General features: G+C 43.6%; 1 protein-coding gene across 4 annotated transcripts in view; it reads left to right on the top strand.

Moving 5' to 3' along the window:
- Positions 1 to 19,405, top strand: part of COL20A1 (collagen type XX alpha 1 chain) — a 44,430-nt gene extending 25,025 nt beyond the window's left edge. For 3 of the 4 annotated variants that reach the window (XM_084538412.1, XM_084538409.1, XM_084538411.1), the window contains 19 exons: positions 957 to 995; positions 2,715 to 2,853; positions 4,568 to 4,710; positions 5,111 to 5,220; positions 6,029 to 6,187; positions 8,173 to 8,250; positions 8,881 to 8,967; positions 10,874 to 10,927; positions 11,452 to 11,547; positions 12,057 to 12,110; positions 12,464 to 12,517; positions 12,829 to 12,882; positions 13,629 to 13,700; positions 14,227 to 14,262; positions 15,592 to 15,658; positions 16,237 to 16,425; positions 17,317 to 17,394; positions 18,164 to 18,319; positions 18,820 to 19,405. In XM_084538412.1, coding sequence (XP_084394538.1) covers positions 957 to 995; positions 2,715 to 2,853; positions 4,568 to 4,710; positions 5,111 to 5,220; positions 6,029 to 6,187; positions 8,173 to 8,250; positions 8,881 to 8,967; positions 10,874 to 10,927; positions 11,452 to 11,547; positions 12,057 to 12,110; positions 12,464 to 12,517; positions 12,829 to 12,882; positions 13,629 to 13,700; positions 14,227 to 14,262; positions 15,592 to 15,658; positions 16,237 to 16,425; positions 17,317 to 17,394; positions 18,164 to 18,319; positions 18,820 to 18,833 — 1,679 coding nt within the window. In that variant the 3' untranslated portion in view covers positions 18,834 to 19,405. The remainder of the gene's footprint in view (positions 1 to 956; positions 996 to 2,714; positions 2,854 to 4,567; positions 4,711 to 5,110; positions 5,221 to 6,028; positions 6,188 to 8,172; positions 8,251 to 8,880; positions 8,968 to 10,873; positions 10,928 to 11,451; positions 11,548 to 12,056; positions 12,111 to 12,463; positions 12,518 to 12,828; positions 12,883 to 13,628; positions 13,701 to 14,226; positions 14,263 to 15,591; positions 15,659 to 16,236; positions 16,426 to 17,316; positions 17,395 to 18,163; positions 18,320 to 18,819) is intronic. The other variant, XM_084538410.1, reaches the window with a different exon arrangement.
- The last annotated feature ends 3,827 nt before the right edge of the window (positions 19,406 to 23,232 follow it).

Here is a 23,232-nt window from a genome sequence, read left to right as displayed (position 1 = left end):
ATTCCCTTTGTCCCAGCTCCATCTGGCATCCATGGCCTGGGATTTAAATGGCAGCAGATAACTGAAAGTAGCATTCGTGCACTGGTTCCTAAAACACTCCTTTACCAAACCATTTATATGGAGAGTGCTCATAACTGCGGTGCCTCACGTTACAGCCTGTTCTCCCCAGCATCCTCGGATTTTGCTTTCTGCCCTGTGGCATATTAGAGGATTTATCAAGTGAGTTTCTGAAAGGGGACCTGCAAAACTTTGCCAGAACTCTTCGTGTTTCTCAAACATGAAGAAGAGCAAAAAATTAGGCATACTATAAGGATCCATGTAATTGGAGTGTGCGATGACACCAAGCTGTGCCTTATACCATGTCAAAGTGCATGTGCAGCACTGCATCTTTCCTCCCTTCCTGGCTATTATTAAAGCAAAAAAAAGCAGGTTGATGCCTGAATTTTTACACAAAATACACAAAAGTGTATTTTGAGTTTCTGGTATAACATTTGGAACTGACGATATGTTTATTTTACAGCGTCGCTAATATGCATGTTTAAGTAAAAGAACTATTAAAAAATTTAAGTGTTTTGATGTCTGTTTTAAAAAGAAGTTTGCAGAACATAATGCTCCCTTTTATTTCATATTGCAAAGTGCTAGGTGTTTTAGTCAAGAGAAAGTGATCATGAAGATGTTTGATGATGAAAGACGATCCTTTTTTTTTTTTTGTTTGTTGTGATGAACAAGGCAAGGAAGAACCTATATGTCTGCATAAACATAAATTTTGTACCTGTCTCCATATATCTAAACAAGGTTCAAGGTCAGACTCTGAATTAAGCCGTGTAATATTGTGATATTCACTGTTTTTTGCTGTGTCTTCCATTACTCAGCCCAGACGAATTGTATTTGTTTTGCTTTAGTAATCCCCTACTCTCTTTTCCCCTAATTTTTTCCTTTTTATTTTCTTTCCACAGCCTGCCCCACCATCAGTTCTGCTGCAGGTTCCATACGAGGTACGGTGTCATACCAAGCCCACACAGTGCTGGGCTGTAAATGTTCAAACAATATCTAACAATATCTTGCTTTTTGAGAAATATGCAAGAGCTGATGGGGGGGGGGAATGGTTTTCCTGTCCTGAGGGAAAGGGGAGAAGTCTGTGAATGAAACAGGAAAACAGCCTTTATCAGGTGAGACCTGAGCCCCTTCAAATGCTGACAGTGAAGACCACTTTTCAAGCTGAGGGCCAGGAAAGAGACAGATCCTGCCCCAATCTGAATGGCTGAGTGTGTTTATAGAATATGGAAGACGTGGGTTAAATTGCTGAGCTGCCAGGGACTTGACCCTTGTTCTCATCTGCATCCAGGGTGATTGCTCTTCTCATCAGGGTCTGGGCTATTATTTCACAAGTCTGTCTTTGTTGCTTGAACAATCTGGCTTTATATGAATAATTATTATTCATTGGGTGCAAGACAGAATTAATGTGTTGCTTAAGGCTTGTACCTGAGGCATGGGACAGCCTGCTCCTTTCCTTGCTCTAGTGAACACACAAAGTTAAATGTACGCAGTGGGGTGGGACCAAAACAGGGAGAGAGCAAAAAGAAATGGCTGAAATCATTGCATGGCAGATTCACATTATATTAATAATATGATCATGTTACAATATGGTTATAATTGTGCATTGAGCTTTGTTTTGCATCTTTGCACTACTGTGTTTCATGCGTGTTTTAATGCAACTCTAGTGCCACGAGCCCTGTATCAGAAATAATGATATTTATTGATCAAGTAATGGTAATGATTAAGTAGATCATTTATTTTAGAAAACACCCTCGTAATGTTGTAGGGGAAAAAAGTACAACCTGGAGCAACTTCCAAAAACAAAATAACTCAAACCAAGCAACTGCAGGAGACAGTAAATAGTGAAAGGGTGAGGGAATCCAGACTGAAAAGCTCACGTTGTAATGAAGTTGTAGCCCTTCCATTTGCAAGAGAATGAGCTATCTCCTTCATCCCACCCTGCTGCAAACTCAGATAAACTAAAAAAGAATCCCAATTGCAAGATCTTGTCTTACAGAACAGAAAACTGAAATGAGAAAATGACTCAGAGCTTTAATGATGAGCCAGGGAAGTGAGATGAAGCTGCTTGAGCTGGAGAGGCGATGTCAGAGATGTCAGGGGAGAACCTCTGTAGGCTGCATAAGGCAGGTCACCCCTGGGTGCCTCGTGAAAATAGAGAGGAATGGAAATGCTCATGTTTTAAAGTTCTTTTCCTTTTTCTGTGACTCTTACATATACAGCATTTCAGAGCAGAAATAATTCACTCTTCCTGCCAGCAATTACTGGACTGGTTCCACGTCTTTTGAAGATAATATTTTTGAATCTATTTGAAATGGAGATTTTTTTTATTTTTTTTTTTAGAGTAATTTCTCACTTGTTTTTCATTCGGGAGATTTGAAAACAAAATCATGGCAGTCTCCATCTTTAGTACATCCTTCTCCAAGAGGCAATTACAGCAAATGTATGCAGAGGGTACAGACACAAACTGTTTTCCTTGGCTGCCACTTGTGGAACGTGCTCCAGGTTTCTAGTGAGTCTGTCCAGCTTTGCTGATGTCTGCTGCTGTGGCCTTTTCTCCTGTTGCTAGCCAGAAGCTCATTCTACCTGCTTTACCATCACACTTATTTTTTTGTCCACTCTTTTCTAACCACTTAATTTTCTCCTTTTCTCTGTCCCAGGGTTTGATATGATGGAAGTGTTTGGCTTAGTAGAGAAGGAATATTCCTCTGTTAAAGGTGTAGCCATGGAGCCGTTCATATTCAGCGGATCCCGCACCTTCACGCTGTTCAGGGACACTCAGCTCACCCAGAGGACCAGGTGGGAGCAGAGCTGCGACCAGCATTGTGCTCGCTGTTGGGCTCATGCATACACATTAGCTGTGCTCACGGCAAGGGGAGATCACTGATCTGTGTATGAGTGATGAAGCCCCACCGGCAACTTCAAAATTAAATTGTAAAGATGATGAGCTAAACTTTTCATTGTCTGGAAAGAATGTCAGATGTTTTTCCGTAATACATGAAGAAATTAACCTTGGACTTGCCTCAAGATGAGTACGGGATACATCCTGCAGAAGTTAAGAGGACACAACATGGGTATTCATTATTCACTTCTGTGCAGCTCAAAATTTTCAATTTCCATTTTACAGAGTCACTTATTTTGCAGCGTTAGTTGCTGCGATGGACATAAGGCTTATGTCACGTACAGGCACTGCACGGTCCTTCAGGCATTCTGCCCACAACCACGCACACTTCAGTGATGGCATTTTGAGGTCATGTTTTCATCTTCAGTCCCTCCTCCCAGCATCTCTGGTCTGCAGGCAGAGCTTCGCTTTAGAAAATATTTGTCTCCTGGCTGCTCTCAGTAGCTTGATCTTTACTGCTGAGAAGGAATAACCACTGAGGGTTGTGGCTTGACCCTGTTTGCTGTGTACGAGGCCGCTCCACAGAGTCCCGGGGGCCAGGCAGCTCCCATGACCTCACTCATTTTTAATGATAATAAATCAGGAATGCTCTGACTCCTGACATTCAGTGCTACTTTGTTTAAAGCCTAATTACTGAGGCACTGGCTCAGCCTAATCTTAGTTAAAGAAGCAAAGCTTCTTAGAGTACACAGGATGGGGGAGATCCAGAGAGCTCTTTGGTGTAAATACTTGGAAAATCATGGGCAAATCCTTTTCTTCAGCTGGTATGCATGCCTCTCCAAGGATATTACACCGTCAGAAGCAGAGAGAGAATAAGAAGCTGACATTACTTATGAATCAGTCCTGAAAAGATGCTTGATGAGTTGTGTATGCCCATGCAAATGCATCTTGTTTCAGATTACAGATGTATTTCAGGCATAACCAATTTGACCTTCTTCGCCTCCCTGCAGTTCTGCCCAGCGCTCCCTGACAAGCTTGGCAGCGGCTGCAGAGGAAGCCAGGTCCTGCTAGCAGCTGCTGACGGGCTTTGCTGCATGCTCATGAGTTCCAGAGCTGAGCCCAAATTCTGCAGCTGGGATGTGGGGACACAGGGGATGCTTTCTGGGGGCTCTGTGCTTATCCTTCCAGGGCATTTCTATCGATTTCTGATCAGACTTAAAACTATACCTAGTGGTACATGATCACCGTTCTTCCTCCTTTTTGAAGGGGATGCTTGGGCAAGAGTTTTGGAGCCTGACAGGTTGTCTGATATTTTGTAAGCTCTATTTTGACAAGCATTAAATCTGCACTTGCTGCGTCTTTGGTGCTCCCTGGGGCAGCTCTGGCAGTGATGGACTGACACTGACTGCTTCACCTGGGTCTCCCCATGGCACCAGGGGAAGCTCCTCGAGGACCTCACAGCGTGTGCCCAGCACTCAGCTCAGGCTTTGACAGCCTGAGGGGGATGCACAAAACAGGGCCAGGCTCTCTTGTGGCATATCACATTCAAGTCCCATGGCTGAAGCTTTTCTAAGCTGTCCTGCTGAAGAAACGTGACAGGTGAACTCTGTCTGAAGGATGTTGTCTATTGGCTTTTACTGCTTTAAAGAACTAATTCTTGTCTCATTTCAGCGACGTCCACCTCTTTGCAATCCCACCTGAGCACACCATCAGCTTCCTCCTGCGCCTCCTGCCCGAGACCCCCAAGGAGCCCTTTGCCGTGTGGCAAATAACAGACGAGGACTTCCAGCCCCTCCTCGGTGTTAACCTTGACCGTAAGGTTTCATGTTGAATACGTTAACTCCAGGTATTTGCATACCTTTCTGCAGGCAGCAGAACTCATTTGGGTATTCACTTGGAAATTTTGGGGGGGTTACTTTTTTCTTTTAATTTTTTATACAGCAGCAGTTTTCAGGAAGCTTTGTTGTTGCTGGCAACATCACATTTTAAATGCTTCCCTGTGCAATTAAAAGGTTTATTTTCATTTGTATTCTACTTGTAATATATCTTTCATTTTTACCTGTTATCTTTATTTTCCATTGTTTAGAAATATCTGATTATAACGTGAAATCTTTCACAATGTTTATGTTTATTTACTTATTATTGTTCAGTATGCGAGTGAAATCAAATTCTCTTTTAATTCTAAGTTCTTATTTGTCCTATTTTTCCCTGTAGCCAGTAAGAAATCCTTGACCTATTTCAACCATGACTACAAGGCTGACTTGCAGGAAGTCTCCTTTGACCAACAGGAAGTGAAGAAGATATTCTATGGGAGCTTTCATAAGGTCCTTATCAAAAAAGGGAGAAATGTAGCTCACTATCTCGTTCCTCTGACAGTATTATGCCATCAATGTGTATTGTGCAAAGTGAGGAGTGATTATAAGCACTTTGCATCCAGATTGCTAGGGAACCAGCAAACCTATTCGATGTGCTCAAGTTTATGATGGTAGGGAGTTTAGGTTCATCCCATGTGCAAAATGCAATTTTATTGATTGCTTCTTAAAATGCATTGCACATTGACTCATTTTTTAAATGCTAATGGGAATGGGTTAATTATAAGCACACATAATGGCCATCATTTTTGCATGTAATATATGGTAATAACACAAAATGGCATAGGAATAAAATACACAGTGTATATTAAATTAATTCCTTGTAAAAGGCATGCATTTGCCATTTTGGTATTTATTTGTATAGAATGTATTTTCAAATATATGCTTTACTAAGGAGTCTGTAGAAGAGGTGTCAGAAATGCCTGAGAGGGGGCAGCCAGGGCAGTGACGAGCTCTGTCCAGAGGCAGCAGGGAATGAAGGGCTCTTTGGAGACCCGTGGGTCACTGCTATTTTCAGGTTCATTGGCCACAAAATGTTTATTGTCTCTGCAGATGCTTCCTTTTTCCAAGGCTAGTGCCCATCCACCAGGGCTGCCTGTTGAAGAGGCTGTGACTTCCCATGGGGATGGCTGGCTGGTCCACTGTTTTTACCAGGACTCTTGCTTAAACTTCCAACTCTGGGAATGGGGCAGAAGGCGTTAGTGTGTTGAAAAGTCTCTGTGTTGCATTGCTGAAGTCCAGCCTGGTTCTTTCCACCCAGGTGCACGTGGCAGTGAGCCGCTTTAAGATCAAACTCTATCTGGACTGTAAGAAAATAGCAGAGAAACCCATCAACACTGTTGGCAGCATCTCTACGGCCGGCTTCATCATGCTGGGAAAAGTGACAAGGACCAGAGGGCCCAGGAGTGGGTCAGCATCGGTGAGTCCCAGGAGGGGCACACTGTGGGAACTGGGGGCTTAAATCTGGAGCTGGCTGGGGTTGGCAGATGGAGAGGCGTGCAATCTCACGTCGTGCTGGCTCTGAATTCCTCCAAAGGCTGCTGTGACGCAGGACTGTGTCCTGATCCTGCTGATCTCCATGATTTAATGAGCTTTCCTGGCGCAGTGTTTCTCTTCCTCTCCATTCCTGCCTCTGTTTGAGGTCTGTGAGCAGAGGCAGCAGCGCCAGTGGGTCCCAATGCTTCATCCTCTGGGATGGAGCAGTGCAAACCCTACCCCAGCAGGCTCCTGTGGACAGGAGGGGCAGTAAATCGCTTCTGAAAGGGAAGGTTGTGACATCTGCCCCTGAGTGGCACTGGGCAATGCCAGTGACTGAGGGCAACAGGTCCGGAGGGGCCTCGATCTCCGTCGTGCTTGGGCTTGGGTCTCTGCATGCAAATGATGTGAAAACCATCTTCAGGATAGAGGCTTTTTGTCAGCAGCGATTTGAATTAAAATAACCCCAATGCTCAGTGCCAGCCTGCAGGCATGTTCTTATGGCATTGCAGAGCCCCCAGAGAGCCTGCTCCCTACAAGAGGACAGAACAAGGGGAAGTTTTGGGCTCACTGTCATGCCCTGCAACAGCCCCATGCGTTGTCCAAAGGCAAAACCAGCCATGTGTACCATTGCCTGGGAGTCTGTTGCTGTATTTACCCCACAAAACAGGAATGTTAGATGTGCAGAATTAGGGGGAACTGCTCGGGGGGACTGTAGGAAGTTATTCATGGCTGTGAAGATTTTGCTCCTTGGCTCTGCATTTAGCTCTAGGAATTTAGGGGAAAACAGCACGTCAGTTGGTCTGCAACTTCCCTTGCTTCAAAGAAAAGAACAGTTTGTCCCATGTGCATCCCCACCTGCCTCCTTGCAAAGAGAGAAGCAGAGGTCTAGGATGTACCAGGGAACAAGTGGACGTTCAAGTTCCCTGTAAGATATGGGATCAACCATATAACAAGACAGGAGACAATGGGATTCAAGCAGTATTTACTTATTTCCTAAATAAGTGTTAGCAGCTTTAGACTGATCACATGCCTGTCAAACAGCAGCCAAGGGGGCAGGAGTCTGTGCTCTCCCTGCCCCTCCTAAATTCCCCTGGCTAACAGCTAGCTAGCGAGGTGTAGCTGACTAACAAACAGCTCCATGCCATCTCTGCTCCCGGTGCTTTTCAAGCCCAGCAAAGCTTCGCATCTTCCACAGCTCTGATGCCCTTGAGAAGACAGAGTGTCTCATTACTGGTTGTTGTGGAACTTTGTTTTATTTAAGATATATCTTTTAATGCTGCTGATCTGTGGGGTTCACCTGTCTGTCTGCTGTGTGCCACGCTCCCTCAGCTGTACAGCTTGCTCGCTGTTACATGCATGGAGTGGAAGGAAAAACAGATGAGAAATTGTGTTAAGGAAATTAAAAAATCCTCTCTGCCTCATTATTTGTTGTTTAGCTCTCTGCAGTGCATGCCCCTGCGTTAATCACTATGGGAAGATGTGGCAGTTGTGAGGGATGTGGTGAGAGAGACAGGACAGGGTTCCTGGGAGGGGAGCACCTCTCTCCTGGGAGCTGCTGCCGTTGTATTCTTACATCTATTCCCCTGAAGGGAGTGAAGAGAAGCTTATTTTCACATTTTGGCAATGCTGACACCCAATTACTTGGGGACCTGCCTGCCTGCTGCTGTGGGTTTGTGTGAAAAATCAGAAACTTGGCTTTTGCTTGGTGACTGGCTTAGCGGAGACCTGAAGGCTGGTAAGTAGCTCAGTGGCCAGGGCTACTTCTTTTGGTATGGCTTTTGGGGCACAATTACTGTTGGGACCATGTGGTGGAGTCTGTCAAACCATCACTGAAGGTTATTTCTAGCACTTGGACATCATGAGGTTTGGGGATGAATCCCGTGTGCCACTGCTACCTTCTTGTCACCTCTCTTTTCTCCCCCACAGTTCCAGCTGCAGTCTTTGCAGATTGTGTGCAACAGCTTAGGGGCAGAGGAGGACAGATGCTGTGATCTTCCTGCACTGGTAAGACAAGAGGGGTGGCTCTGCTAGCTGAGATGGGGCTGGTGATGATGGAATGCTCCCGTAGCACTGGAGTGACACTGCAAATGATTTTGGCGGACACAAGAAGTGTCTTTTATACATCACTTTTGCCTCATTTCTTGGGAATATCAACAGGATGTGTCTTGGTGGAGTGAACAAAGGTGTTTGCTTCAAAAAGCAAGATGACTGAGTCCCAAGGCAGTGCATATCCCTCCTGTCATGAGCCCATCTATGACAGCACCTTGACAATCCTAAGGTTTTGCTGCCAGCCCTCGGGCACAACATCCCCTGCTCTTCCCTTCAAATCCCTGGCACAGAAGGCTGCTTTGTGGGGCGTGTGAATACTTAGCAAGGAGCAAATTATCTTTCTGAATGTCATGCAAATTTCAGGCAGGGCTGGTTCATATACACATACAGGTATACAGTCTAAACGTGCTATTTGATAGAAAAATAAGGCACTGGAAGTTTTACAAAAAATTTTTTGTGGTAGAGAAAATTTGTGTTTTTCTCCACTGGAAAGATTGACTTTTGAAATACTGAGAATGTTACCTGCCATCCATCCCACTTCTGCTGCATAGCTGCTCACATCACCTCGGTTTTCTTTCCTTTCAGAGAGATGAGGAGACCTGCCCGACCTTAGCTCCTGCCTGCTCTTGCACTTCTGGCCGCCCAGGCTTGCCAGGACCTCCAGGGCCCCCTGTAAGTTCACCCTTCCACATGTTCCTCCAAAGCAGTATATATTGCATATAACTTGTTTCATGCTGCTCAGGCACCCCAGGCTTGAGGATAATATTCCTGGGGCTCCATGAGACCTTATGCTCCATCTCCTGTCCTCATCCCAGGTTAAAACAGAGAGCAGCTCTTTGCTGCCCAGCACAAACCCAGAGCTTTGTTTCTCAGTGTTTTGGGAGTGTAACAGCTGCACTGGGAGCAGGCTGAGCATTTCCTTGTGCCACGTTAATCCTCTTAGGAGAGGGGGACAGTTTACCCTCGGTGCGTGTGCATGCAGAGATTTCGTGGATCACCAGCTCTGAAATTCTTTGTAAATGCCAAGACAAAAAGACAAAACAGAAAGCAACAACAACAACAACAAAAAACCCTTCCTATCTGGATTCTCTGTTAAGTGGGAGCCTGATGAGTGTCTGCACTTATGGGCAGCGTAGAGAGAAAGGGGAGACTTGGCAGTCCTGCCTGTCCCCAGGGCTCACTCTCTTCACAGTGAGCATGACCTGCAAGGAAACCAGGGAGAAAACTGGGAAAGTGATGTCTTTAAGTATGCAGTGTGTTCCAGGAAACAGTCTAAACAGATGCTAGGAAATGGTTATCAAAATAAAAATATAAATCTGCATTTTATAAGTTTCAGGGAAACCGTTTTATATGTGCACAGCAGCCAGAACCTGACAGCCTGACCTGGGGACCCGATTTTGGCCACTCCAGGTGCTTTTCTCATGGAAAGCAACCATGAAACTACAGCCTCCTTGCTCACCTGGTGAGGCTTTAGATCACCCCTCACATTGCTGTGGTTTCACTGTGACTTCAGCTCCTTTGCAAAGAACAGCTCCTCGATGCAGTAATTACACGCTCATTCCAGTGGAAGTTTAATTACTCAGCACACTCCGCTATCGCAGTGTGCTTCAATATCATAAGTGCATAATTACCATCTCGCATGGCCCTGTGGTTTAAACATCTCTGCAGTACGACTCTTTAAAGAGCAGGATTCTTTTAAGCATTAGGGAAAATACGGTTTTGACACACAACCTTATTCTCACACCATCAAGCCCTTGATAATTTGCTGCAGTTACAAGAGCACTCGCTGCTACATTTAAAACTCTTTTTGCTCAAAGCCAGCAAGGCTGTGTCCCACCTTGGGTGTGTCGCTATCCTTTATTTTATTTTTTGAACAGGCCCTGCTGACTTCTGAAATGGGCTTCTGGGTGCTTCTGAAAACACTTTTTGCAAAGCTGCCTGCTTGTATTCCTTAATCCAAATCCATTGTTTTTTTCAGATTCAAGAATAGAAACTTTCAGATTAAGTTCATGTGTTATTTTAAGGTTCACATGGTATGGTTCATGCCAGAAGATTAGTTTCCTGTCTGATCCTGCAGTTCTGAGGATGCAGAGCTGAGCTGGGTCTCCCCAGCGCCAGATATTGTCCCTGATCTTAGCGTCTGTCTCTTGGGATGATGTTACAAACACCCTCCTAGTCCCAAAAGGCTGCAGGCACAAGCCCCTCTTGATTTCTTCCCCAGCACCTTCCCATCTTCACGTGTGAGCCCTTCTCCATTTATTGCATGGATTTGCTGGGGGATTGGAGGGAGGAGGTTGAAGAGGTTAAAGCTTCAGCTCTCCTTGCTGGTGGTGAGTGCGGTGTAGCCACTGCCTGGCACCCAGGGCTGTGCTGTCCTTTCTCCTCCCCTCTTCCACGTTTGCTGGATGACTCAAATTATTTTTTTCTTGCCCCCATTTTGTGAGATCTCTCTGGGTCAGGAATGATCTTACATCATTTGTATATAGCAAAATGCGCCAACTCCCATCCCGTAGGCTTTTGTTCACACTGCTGTAAGGATTACGATATTGTTAACAAAAACTTTGTGTTTTACTGGCAGGGCAGCCCTGGGAGGAGAGGACCGCAAGGGGAGCAGGGAGAGCCAGGGCCCAAGGTGAGTCCTGGTGCTCAGCACCACCACTGGCCTCCTTTGCAGGGTGTATCAGAGGCAGGATGCACAGCTGGGTGTGCTCGGTCCTGGTGTGAGCTTGATTCCCTGGGCTGGGAGCTGCCACACTGCAGCACAGAGCCTTAGAAAGTGATGCACTGAGGAGGACGGGATCACATTATTAATTAAATGCTCAGTTGGGCTATGGAAATTGAGGTGATGGACCTGATGGTGTTGAATTAATGCAAAGTATGTGGTCAGCAATTTTCTTAGAAAGCAGCTTTGCTGGAGAACGGTCAGGTTTGTGCTGTGCTTGAGATGCAGCTCTCTCATTTTCTTCCGTGGAAGATGCACCAAAACCTTGCACCTAAAAGGCAAAGGCAGCTGAGGTTACTGAGGACTCCTTCACTGCCCTGACTTCATCTTGAATCCTGTAGATAGTTCGTGCTGACCCAGGTCATGCAGTACAACCCATGTGGAGAGCAGGAGCTAATTGCTTGCTTTCTTTGATTTCATGTCTTTGGCTTTAGGGTGAACCAGGCCCACCCGGAAAAGTGGGGCCAGCAGGCCCCAGTGGCCAGCAAGGCTCTCCAGGCTCCCAGGGAATCACGATTCAGGGTCCTGTGGTATGTCATCTCTTCCACTGCCTTTTTCTGTCTCCTGCTCTTTGCAGTTAGAACATGCCCCAGAAATCAGTGTCCCAATAATCCTCCCCTCCTCCCACCCAAAGCCTGGCCTATGTATTGACATCATCCTTATTAACAGCTAGACAGCTGCGCTAGAGAGAGGTGGTGATCGTTTCCTTCATGCTGATGAGGCCCGGGATTTAGTCATTCTGGCAAAAAACCTGCTTCTGTCCAGACTCTCCCTAGCATGCCTTTAATGAAAACAAGCCCAGAGCAGAATTCAGGCATTTCTCTTCGCAGCGATCGTCATCGCTTGGCAAGGAGCAGAGGTGGAGGCTGCTGCGTGCGTGTCTTGGACAGCAGAATCCCCACGAACGTGCTGTGGTTGCAAAGCTCCCCGTAGCATCACCCAGGAGCAATGCAGGATGTGGATGTGTAGCAGCAGGATGCTGCTTCTCCTAAAGGATGTTACAGCACGCTTAACCACATGCTTTTATTTTAATTCAAAGGGACCACCAGGTATAAAAGGAGAGAAAGGAGACACTGGAAGTCCTGGCGTGCAGGTAATGGCAGACACCATTCTGTTTAATTATCTCAAAGATTTGCCCATTTTCTCCATTAACTAATTAAAACAAGGCTGAAAAGCTGTAGAGTTGTACCTGCTGTCTGCTTGGAAACTGTTTCATTGCGGAGTGTCATCAGCACTGTCCCAAGGGAAACTGAGTCAGCTGCTGGGAAAAGGAAAGACCTGTCTGGAAGCTAGAGATAATGCAATTAATAGTGGGGTGACCGTGACTGCTCTGTTTCATGAATAACTCTGTTTCTTCTTCCATCTTTTTCTTATTTCCCTTGTTACAAGATGAAGTAGGGCAATGATAACCTGATGCCAACTTTACCCAGCAATTCTGATTTACAGGGCATTCCTGGCGTGCAGGGAGCTCCAGGCAGGGATGGTCTTCAAGGTGCAAAGGTAAAATACCTCATCTTTCAGTTTTTGTTCATGGGCGCCTAAGTCCAGCTTTGAGTGTACCTCAGACATCCAGCTCTGTGATTATGCACCAAGCCAGAGGGATTGGAGTAAAAAAAGAAATACTGGGTAATCTTAGGTTTAGTCAAATTTGTGTGACTGACCAGGTGCCAACACTCCTGCCTTCTTGGTAGATGTTTTTCACCCATTTCTGGCAAGCTTCTGGTAAAAGCATCACAGGGAGAAACCACCTCACTGCTTACTGTGTCTCTTTGAGTCCTCTTGGAAATGCTTGACTGGATTTGGTTTTGCAGGGGGTGAGGGGACTAGAAGGCACTGCTGGGCCTCCAGGACCTCCTGGACCAAGGGTGAGTACATGAGCCATGCAGATCTGTTTGGGATTTCTTCGTCAGCAGGAGCTTGAGGTTTCTGTTGTCCAGCTGCCATCCAAGGGTGTCAGGGCAAAAACAAGGAGCTTAAACACAACAGCTGGAAAAAAAATAAATGAAAGTATATCTAGTGTTTTTTTTCCTCTCCTTATTTTTTTTCTTCCCTTTAAAGGCTCCAAAGGACACAGAAACTTCATAAATAGGAGAGGACCAAGTGATGCTCACTTCCCACCCTCTAACCTGCAGTTATTGTTGTAAAGTTTTAAAGGCAAACACAGGTTTTAAAGGGAAAAAAAAAAAAAAAAAAAAAAAAAAAGGAAAAAAGAAAAAAAGCCAGCAGCATGGTATTAGCAGTCTGAAGAAAAGGGTTATGCTCTAGGCTGTCTCTAAATCTGAATATGTAATGAAGGAGCTAAAGCCTGTAGGGTAAAAAAACACGTTGCAGTTTATTGGTAAAACTCAGCTTTGCTGGCTTGACTGTAGTTGAAATACTAATAGGAGATGATGTGAGGATGACTCACACATGATACACTCTTGGCATTGCCCTCATGGCTGGATGAGGTATTCACAAAAACCTTCAGGTTACAATGCTCTTGCTGGAGTCTTCCAAACTCAAGCTGCTGGTGGCCCTGGAGCTGTAAGGAGATGTCAGCCTTGAAGAGAAAGCAAAAGAAATTTAGGAAGTGTCTGGACTTTCATCCACATCTTGTAATTAATGTCTGCAGGGTTTCCAAGGAGTAACAGGCTCCCGAGGCAGCACTGGTGAGAAGGGACCTCCGGGTGACGTCGGGCCAACAGTAAGTTTCTGCTTGGGGGTCTCAGGGGAGGCCAAGTCGTGAAAACACCAAGTGCAAGCAAGCTGTTCCCATGGCAGCTCTCCCTCAGTGTCTAAAAAAGATTTTTAATTCACAATCACTATGTTTACAGCTACACAAAATTCAGCATCTAAACCCTAATAGCACTGGGCTTTTAGGGGCAACCTTGTGTTTAGATGTCAGACGTTTATTCTCAGAAGTTAAAAACCACCCGCTATGTTAGGAAACCTCTTCTAAGTTTCTATCTACAGGATTTCTGCATCCCCATTGATGGTGCATGGCACCACTGCTCCAGCTACTGCTTTGTTATTCTTTTCCTTAAAAAAAGAAACCTAAGTATTCCTGTAAGCTCAAAGCTCTTTTAGTCAATGTCATCAGGTCAAGGAAATTGTGAGTGTGTGGTACACAGGTCTGGTGCTTTATGTCCTGCTGATGTAACCTGTACCCACATCAATCTTTTATTTTCTTCTCCTCTTCCTAGACATTGACTTTTTTGCTTTCCTTGTAGGGACTGCCGGGTCCAAAAGGAGAAAGAGGAGAGAAAGTAAGTTTTTCTGCTACTGGGCAGCTGCACAGCTACATCCTACACTCAAAAGAGTGGATGTGGTAATTTGCTTTGTGCTTACAGCATGTAAAGACCTTTTTAGTGCCAAATAGCCTAACATACCTGTAGCTTGTGGCTTTCCACTCACCTGCACTGGCTCTTCTGATGGGATATAAATAATAAACAGCTGCTTAGTGCCAATTGTAGTAGCAACGAAGAAAAGCCAATTGCAAATCTATTCTTTGCTGAGATGTTAAAACCAAAACCACTAGATTTCACTGTGTTTTTGTTTTTCCTTCTTTTTTTCTGTACTGGGGGCTCATTTGTCACAAACCCCTGGCATTCTCTAGCACAGAGCCTTTGAGGTCAGGAGAGCCACACTGCCTTTTAAGGTTTCTTTCTTTTATTGTGAGAGGAAGCTTTGCTCATCCTGACCTATGGTTAAAAAGAAATCCTGTTTCTGTCTAGGATACCAAGTCTCATTGCAAAGATTGACTTAGGTGAATTAAGCTTCAGGCAGGAGCAAGCTACTTTTGACAGACAGCTTTTGTTTCAAGTTAATTCCTCAGAACTGTAATTTTAATATCATTCTCCTTCCATTCCCACCAGCTTTTCCTTTTCTATACTTCTCCACCCCAGTGAAACTTTGCTTGTTACCTCCCATGGGTGTTTTGCCAAGCTTTTGTCTAATTCTGTGTAATTTGCATGGCAGTCCAGCCAGAGATATATATTTTAGAAATGGTTCCAGAAATTTTCAATGTGTTAGCTATGAATTTTCAGAAATAGAGTCGATGTTCATTTTAAAGCAGCTTTTTACATTTTTATTACTTCTCCCTGCATTACTAAAACTTTACAAAGAAACCATCAGATATAACTTATTCAGAATACAGGAAGAGTAAGAATCAATATTCATAAAAGATTTAGACAATGATAGGACATTGTAATATCTGATCATGTTTAAAGTTTTACATATCACAGAATATTAAGTTAGTGTCTTATCAGTTTTGATGAAATTTGAGAGAAATTTACTCTCCCTCTTTTGGTACCTTCGGTTATCATAGCGATTCAGTCTGTTTTTCTGTGCTTTCCTGTGTGGGAGAAAAGCAATTATTGATGCTTTCCAATCACAATTTCATGGCTTCAGAACTTTGTGATAAATAAATAAAGGCACATTTTATAGTGATTAATATCTCTGTTACTCAAGCTGACAAAATAATAGGCAGAAAGCTATCCTGCGTTATGATATCGATCCTTTCTAAAACATATTAATAAAATATATTAATACTTGTTTTATTTGTTTTTTAATATATATATGCTGCTTCATTTTAGGGCGAACCACAGTCCTTGGCCACAATTTACCAGCTCGTCACCCAGGCTTGTGAGCGGATGATTCAGAGTGAGTATAACCAACCTGACTCCCAGGTTTGTCAAAGCCTCTCCAGCAGCAGTGAACAAAACCACACTGGAAGATGGCACGAAGCTGTAGTGATCCTGGGATCTCCTGTGTCCTGTGCCATGCTGAGCATCATGCATAGCAGATGTCCCACCACAGGCTCTCAATGCTACTTAGGTTTATTTGGTGGTATTAGCGCAAAGATTCATGAAATATTTTTTTAGGAAAACCCCTTTTTTCCTTGCAAACGTTCCTTTTCTCTCAAAAGGTAGAGGTTCAGTTATGAAAGAAATGATTCTTCCAGTGATTTGTGCGGATTCCTCTTGAGATGAGTCAGTTTTGGTAAAGCTCCTGTGCTGTGATGCACAAAGAGAAGTGGTAGTTTGCCCAAGGTCAGACAGCAAAACAATGACTCAGCTGTCCATCCTCCTCCTCAGCTTCTGGCTTTCTCAGCTTGAGCTGATAACGTTTTCACACTAAATGGTAGTTTTTAGGAACTTTTTAGGCAACATCCTCAGATTTAGTCTCTTTCCTGAATTCCCCAGGCAAGCAAACTTTCATTTTCTGTCTTGCCTTCTCAGCTCATGTGTTGAAGTTTGACTCATTCATTCATGAACATGCAAGGAAACCAGTTCCTGTTTGGGAAGAAAGATTAAAGCCAGGAGAACCAGGACCACCAGGTCCTCCAGGTCCCCCTGGGAGCAATGGAGAAAGAGGAGAAAATGGCATCCCTGGCCAGCCAGGAAAAGATGGGTATCCTGGAGAACGAGGTATGGACAGAAGTGTGTATAAGGTTTCTAGCACGGTATGAGCAACAAGAGCCTTGCATAGGACTAAAAAAAAATGGATTAATATAATCTCAAGAAGGGATGCCAGTTATTGCACAAGATTGTGAATGTTTGAAATATATTTTGTTTGGATTTGCAGACATTTACCTGTCAAAATAAAATAAATCTTGGTTTCAGCAGTGACCTAACACCTCTAAGTAACTAAAGACACACTGTTTCACTCCATGGCAATATTCAGATATAGCTGGGATTTGTGGAGCTTATCAAAATGACGCTGAATAGAAAAGGAAAGTAACAACCTGCAGATGTTTCCAGCCTGCTGAGTGAGGAGATGGCAGAAGACAGATCGCACTGAGAAACAATCTTAAGGACAGAGCTGATCAAAATATTTTCATTTTAAAAATAACAAAATAATGGTATTTTGTCAAAATGTACCTTTTCTATTGAGATGTACTGCTTTTGCTAGCAATTTCATGAGAAAACAGTGAAACAGCCTGACTTACTAGTATGTGGTCAATGAGATGATTCATGAGCAATGAATCATGAATAACATGAGAGTGGACCTCATACTCAGCCCAGTGCAGTAACAGTAGTGTTTTGAATTTTTCTGTGAAAATCTCCTTTTTCAGCTACTTAAGGCTGCAAATCAATGCTGGATAGAGTACTGTTTGTCGTGGACAATTGTTTGCTCTGCAAAAGAGAGTAGGTGCATTGAGAAAATTCAAAGAAATGTGTATTTCTGTTACACAAGAGGTTGTGGCCTTCTTTCACTTCAACTTCTTGGAAGAGCCTTGTGGGGAGGCCGTGGGAGCATTAACTAAGGATGAAATGCAAAATGTAGTGAAGTGCCACTTCTTCGTTTTCTGTGATTAGGTGCCCCAGGACCTAAGGGAGAAAAAGGGATGTCTGGAGTCAACGAGGAAGGGATTCAAGGACCCAGAGGTAGAACAGGTAAATGCAACCTCTCTGCCTTGACCCCAAGGAGCCATTGGAGCTCACTGGCTGCCAGATTTAGATCATCATCAGCCTTAGGACCACTGTGGTGGGACTGATCAACCTTCCCACCGCAGCATCCTCGCTGGTTCCTCTCTGCTAAGACACGAGACTGTTCCAGGCAGCCTCCTTCCTTTGGTACCCATTCTTATGTAATGATGTATTTTAAGGACCTGAAGCACATCCAGGGAGTTTTACTTTTACTGCCTTTATGCATACAAGAACAGATGTTCAAGGGATAGAATCTCTTTGAAAATTCAGCTTGTGAAACACAAGGGTTTCTAAGTAATCTGTTAGGATTTGGTGTGCTCCTCCGTCCTGATCCTTGTTACTTGAAATCAAGGTGGGGTTTACCACTGACTTAACGAAACAGGCACTGATAAGAGAGTGTGGCCAAACATATTCTTCTGTATTTAAATTTTTGTAGTTGAGATATAAAGTTACAAAAACTGTGACTCTGAGATGGATCCTGGAGTTAAGGTGACTTTCTGCATTGATGCTTAAGTGAGCTTTCTTTGGATTCTCATAACCAGGCTTTGTTTTCAGCCAAGCTGGGCACCTTTAAGGTCAAGGTTAAGACCTCTGGTCACTGGGATTCAGAAGAGGCCCAACTTTTTCCCCTAAATGAGGAAACAATATTCAGAAAAGTGGGATGAGGAAAGTATAGAAGGGGTGTTACACCAAAGCAGTGGATGTGCTATGGCTTGCTGTGGTTCTCCTTCTTTAGGTCCACCAGGAGAAGTCGTGTTGGGAAAACCAGGTCCAAAGGGTTACCCTGGGAACACGGGTCCTCAAGGTTTTCCTGGTGTCAGGGGACAGCCTGGCCAGTCGGGATATCCAGGTGGTTGTGATATCTCTGGATGTTACGGAGCAGATAGAAGAGGTAAGTCTTGACTATCTAAATGCAAAAGTTATGATTTTGGAACTGGTTACTTCTCTTAACTTAAACAAGGCAGAGACCTTTGTTCATCCTTCAGGCAATGTCAGTCCTGCAAGAGCCTCCTTTGCAATCAGAATGATTCATGTGCAATTAGTCTATTAATATGGATAAAAGCCAGCTCAATCGGCTACTCCTCGGCTATCCATCATAGATTAACACATAATTGCAGTAGTAGTTGAGCAGGTGGAGTGATCTTGAGGTGTCTTCTATTCTTAATGTCCCTGACAGTGTTTCCATATTGGATAGAGAGTAAAAAATACCTCGGTGCCTACAAATATATTTCATGGAGGCTCAGTTGTACAAAGTCCTGGAAAATGAATTAAACCACTGGCACTAGGTGAAAGATTTACAAGGGAAAATAATTAATTCTGCACCATTCCTTCTCAGTATGTGACACTGATTTATTCTCTCGCTCAGTGGCCTCATCTCGTTTCCCCACACAGATTTCATCCCCTGATGGCTGATGCAGAGGCAGCTGAGGACAGTTCTCTTCCCTGGAAACCTCTGGGTGAAAGCACCACATGGTCTAAGAGCAGCAGCAACCTGAACACCAAATGCCTTGTTTGTTTTTTTTAATGTCTTGTCATTTCTTTAAGGACATGTCAATCAAACACTGCACCAGCAAACCAGCCTGCGTATGGATGAGTCCCAGGCATCTTGCTCTGTTTTTCAACACTGGATGACTGCAGTGCTCAAACTCACATGGCATGTCCAACAGCAAGGCAAACACAGCCAGAGGTGCAGGATGACAGACTTGTAAGAAAAAGAAATAATGTATTGAATGATTCTGATTCTACAAAATGCTCAGAAATAACAGATTTTTTTCCCCATTTGTCTGTCTGTGGTTTATTTTTGTCACTTGTTATTCTGGGTCCCCAGTGCAGAGAAAAACAGCACCTCATGCCTGAAGATGCAAAACATCCACCGAAGCAAAACTGAGTTGTGTGTTGGTTGACAAGGTAACAAAATCTAGTGCCATTTGGGCTGTTTCTGCTCCTGACAAATGGCTGATGGCTTCCTTGCAGTGGTGTTACGTGCACGAGCACTGCAGACAGGGTGATAACCTTCCCGTTATGTGACAAACCCAAGCATTTAGCCTCATTCTCTGGGGCTTGATAACTGTCAAGCAAAGCTTTCGATCAGGCCTGCTTGTACACAGCCATGTACAGCAAGGAGCTGGAGATTAACCTACTGGCTTTTTCCACCTGTGCCTCCCGCAATCGGAGTAGCTACTTTACATTTTATCAGGTAGAATATTGACTAGCTCTGAGTCAGACTTCTATCTATATGACATGGAGGTAATTGCAATGTTATACCTCTTTCCTTGCATGAGCCAGAGTCTAACGTGGATCCACAACAAACTGTACAGATGCAGATAGAAATGTACGTCCTTTGCAATCGCTGCGTGAGGATGTGCTCTGTTACACCGGTTGTGAACTGCTCCTGCTGCCAAACAACTGCTCCTGAACTGGGATCTACACCTGGAACACAATATTTCATGTTTCTAAAATTAAAACAGCACAACCTATCAGCATAATTTTTTTAAAGATGCTAAGAGGCAAAATATAGAGTATGATGCATATTCCTCTGCACCTGATTTGGATGTGCAGTTTGTTGCAGCTACATGCAGCTGGCTATTCATATAGCAGTAGCCAGCCTTCAAAAACTTAAACACATTTACATTTAGAAACAGAATTGTCAGATAAATACTGAAGAGGTTTGCCTTATGAAAATGAAGCTGTTTAGACACTGATTCCAAATGTTGCTTCTTGACATTGTGGAAAAATACTATAGAATTTAGAAATTTTGCTAAAGAAGTATTTGAATATATCAGATATGTATGGGATTTACCCTAAAACAAAAGTCACATAAAGATACTACTTTAAATACTTACAGAATGCAGTAATTGTTCTTGGATTAATTTATGTTAATTCTCTAGCAACTCCCAAGAATTAATATTTTCACTATGACATATGGTGCCTTTGGGAAATATAGGAAAAAACAGAGAACTACCACGCTGATAGAATTAACATTTCTGTTCACTTTGGAGCTTTCCAGACTTGCATTGAAATATAAAATAAAAATCTTCCCAGCTTATGCTAGATCTTACCACAGGCAAAGCTCCAGCCAGAAGAAAAAGGAGAGGTTGGAGGAGCTGAAGCATACAGCACGTTGTGAAAGCAGTGCTGCGAGGAGCTGCATTTATTGGGATAGACACCTTGTGTGCCTGTTGTGGAGTTGTAGGTGTTTCCATTTACACAGGTCAAAGAGCTTTTGACTTGTGCTTCTCCCATTCTTTGAAAAAAATGAAGATACTCTGAAAATAGACCTATGAAGCCTGCATTAAGCTGCATGCAGAATGCTTCTGTGTTTGTGTCTGGATATCAGACCTAACACCTGTGGAACTGGAAGAGCAAAGTAATGGGCAGGAAAGGCAAGGAGGCGAAAGGGGTATCCTGCATGGCAGAACCTAAACCTGGTCCCAAAAAACACCCACAAACTGGAGAAAATAAATGGTTCGGTGTGCAACATGTGTTTTGCAGATAATTACGCTTTTGATGTAAATTAGGGCAGCCAAACTCCCAGTTCTGATCTTGTATTTCTGTCAGCTCAAACCTACTAACTGGAGATGATTTGTCACGGTGCTCCTTCATTTTGCTTGATCAATTAGCTCTGAAAGCGACTAACATCATCTCACTGGACACCTTGCCCAGCCCAAATTGCACTTCCCTCCTCTGCCAGTGAATACAGAAACCAGCTGTTTGTGGATATTAATATTGCCTTAGCTCTTTGCTAAATACAACCTGTTGCTTTCCCTGTTGTGCTGTTCCTTGGTATGCTTCAGACTTTTCTGGCCCAATTTATCACTTTTAATGCAAGCTGCAGTTAAAAACAGTGCCATGCATAGCAATGAAGTACTAAAAACTCCCTTGCAGATTTTTTCCTTAGTAGGGACTTCATTCTCAAAGCTTTTATCACTACAGATAAAAGTTTGGATATTAGTTTTTCTGGATTTAATCCTGTTTTCTGGACAACTCTGATTTAATCTCAGTACATAAATTTAGCATGTCTCTGCAAAATCCCACCAGTTCCTACTCTTTCCTCACCTTTGCAAACTGGTGCCTGTTTACCAACCTTTCTGTTCAGTCATTAAGGAAAGATTTTGTGCTGATTTGCTCATTCTTAGTACTGCCCTTACATTATCTGTTATACAAACTTTCTTTTCCACACAGTGTATAGTGTGATATCACATCCTCAGAGTTTCTTACATCTTTAAAGCTTCCATCCTCCTGCCTTAAGATACATTTGGATTTTTTTTTATCCTTACTGCAGAATTTGACCTACCTGGTGAAACTGGATTCTGGCAGAGGCTCAGGACCTTTCAGAGACAGACTATTTTGCCGCAAGCATCATAATAAGGCATTAAACCAGCCTCAGGGGTAGGATGAGATAAGCACAGAGGACTCACTAGCAGCACTGCTAACAAGCAGCTCCAAGAAAGCTTTCTCCAGGACTCAGGACTTTGGCTTGCCCAAATTTAAAGGGCTGGAGACCAAAAAGGTTTTATGGGTGGAGACAAAATACCTTACAAAAAGGCATCACTGCAGCAAGGCAGAGCCCATAGGGGCTATCAAGGCAGGTGGGGCTGTCACAGGAGGTTTTCCTTAGCACTGGATGTTTTCCATCTCACAGGTGTGTCTGTCTGTCTCTGCACAACTGGCTTTGAGTCTAGTTTCTAGAGAAATGTCTGGAGAGAAGCTTAAGCAAAAGGGATGTGCTATAGGTTATGTGAATTAGCTCACTGGAGAATGAGGTGATATCGTGGACGACAGCCCTGAAAACAGCTGGGGAAGTGGGAATTACATAGCTCATCCTACCAGCCAGCTGCAGATGAAATATCCTGAGTGCCTTATGGCTGGGAAGATGACCCAGACAAAGTGAATATTTGGCAACCAGAAGGAAGGGGATGGAAGGGAAATCAAAAACAAACAAACAAAAGGTTGTAACTGAGGTGATTGCAGACAGGTTTTTGTGCCTTTGGTCTTCTTCCACTTGTGGTCAGTGGAGCTGTACTAGTGGGAAAGCATGAACCACCATGGTGAGGATATGAGCACAATAGCAATCAGCCTCCGTGTTTGTTTTTTTGTGGTATCTTTAGGGTCTTTAGTTTTGCATTTTCTGGTCCTAAAAATCAGGTACTTTGCTCCAGGTTTTGCCCAAGACAGCTTTAGAGTTCCTGTTGTATCCATCTTGCTTCCTCACTCTCCTGAAGTCAGCTTGGTCAGTCAAGTCTTGGGGATCAGTTCTGAGCTGGGAATGTTACAAAACAGCCTGGCTATGCACTTTTTTATTTTTTTATATATTTTTATCTTTTTTTTTTTTTTTTTTTTTTTTTTTTTTTTTTTTCCCCTGGAGCCTTTCATATGTTAAAATCTCTTGTTCTGTTTCATGGATTTTGAATAGCAGAATTATTCATTTTTCTACACTTACAGTCTGATTCATGTCCCAGTTTTATTCCAGTTTCTGATCATTGAATCCTATGGAGGAATATCATCCTCTTTAGTAACCTCCAGGATGGAATAATCTGTCCAAGAGAGAGAGCTGGGGCTTGGTTCTTATTTCCCTCCTTGAATGTTACTAACAGGCACGTCAGAAGCAGAAAGCAAGACTTTATTTGAACTTTAAACTGGGGGAATATTAAAGGTGAGAAGAAATGGAGTTGCCAGTGTATGAGAAGTGTTATGATGTTAGCAACACCAGTGGAAACCAGTGACCTGTATTATCCGAGCTTCTTCCCAAATGCCAGCAACGTCTTTGTAACTGGTTTCAGCTGTCACTTCTCATCTTGTTCTGCC

The sequence above is a fragment of the Aythya ferina genome, assembly GCF_964211825.1.
Source record: "Aythya ferina genome assembly, chromosome: 16".
NCBI lineage: Eukaryota > Metazoa > Chordata > Aves > Anseriformes > Anatidae > Aythya > Aythya ferina.
Note: the sequence above shows the minus strand (reverse complement) of the source record. Positions and strands in the feature narration are given on the sequence as shown.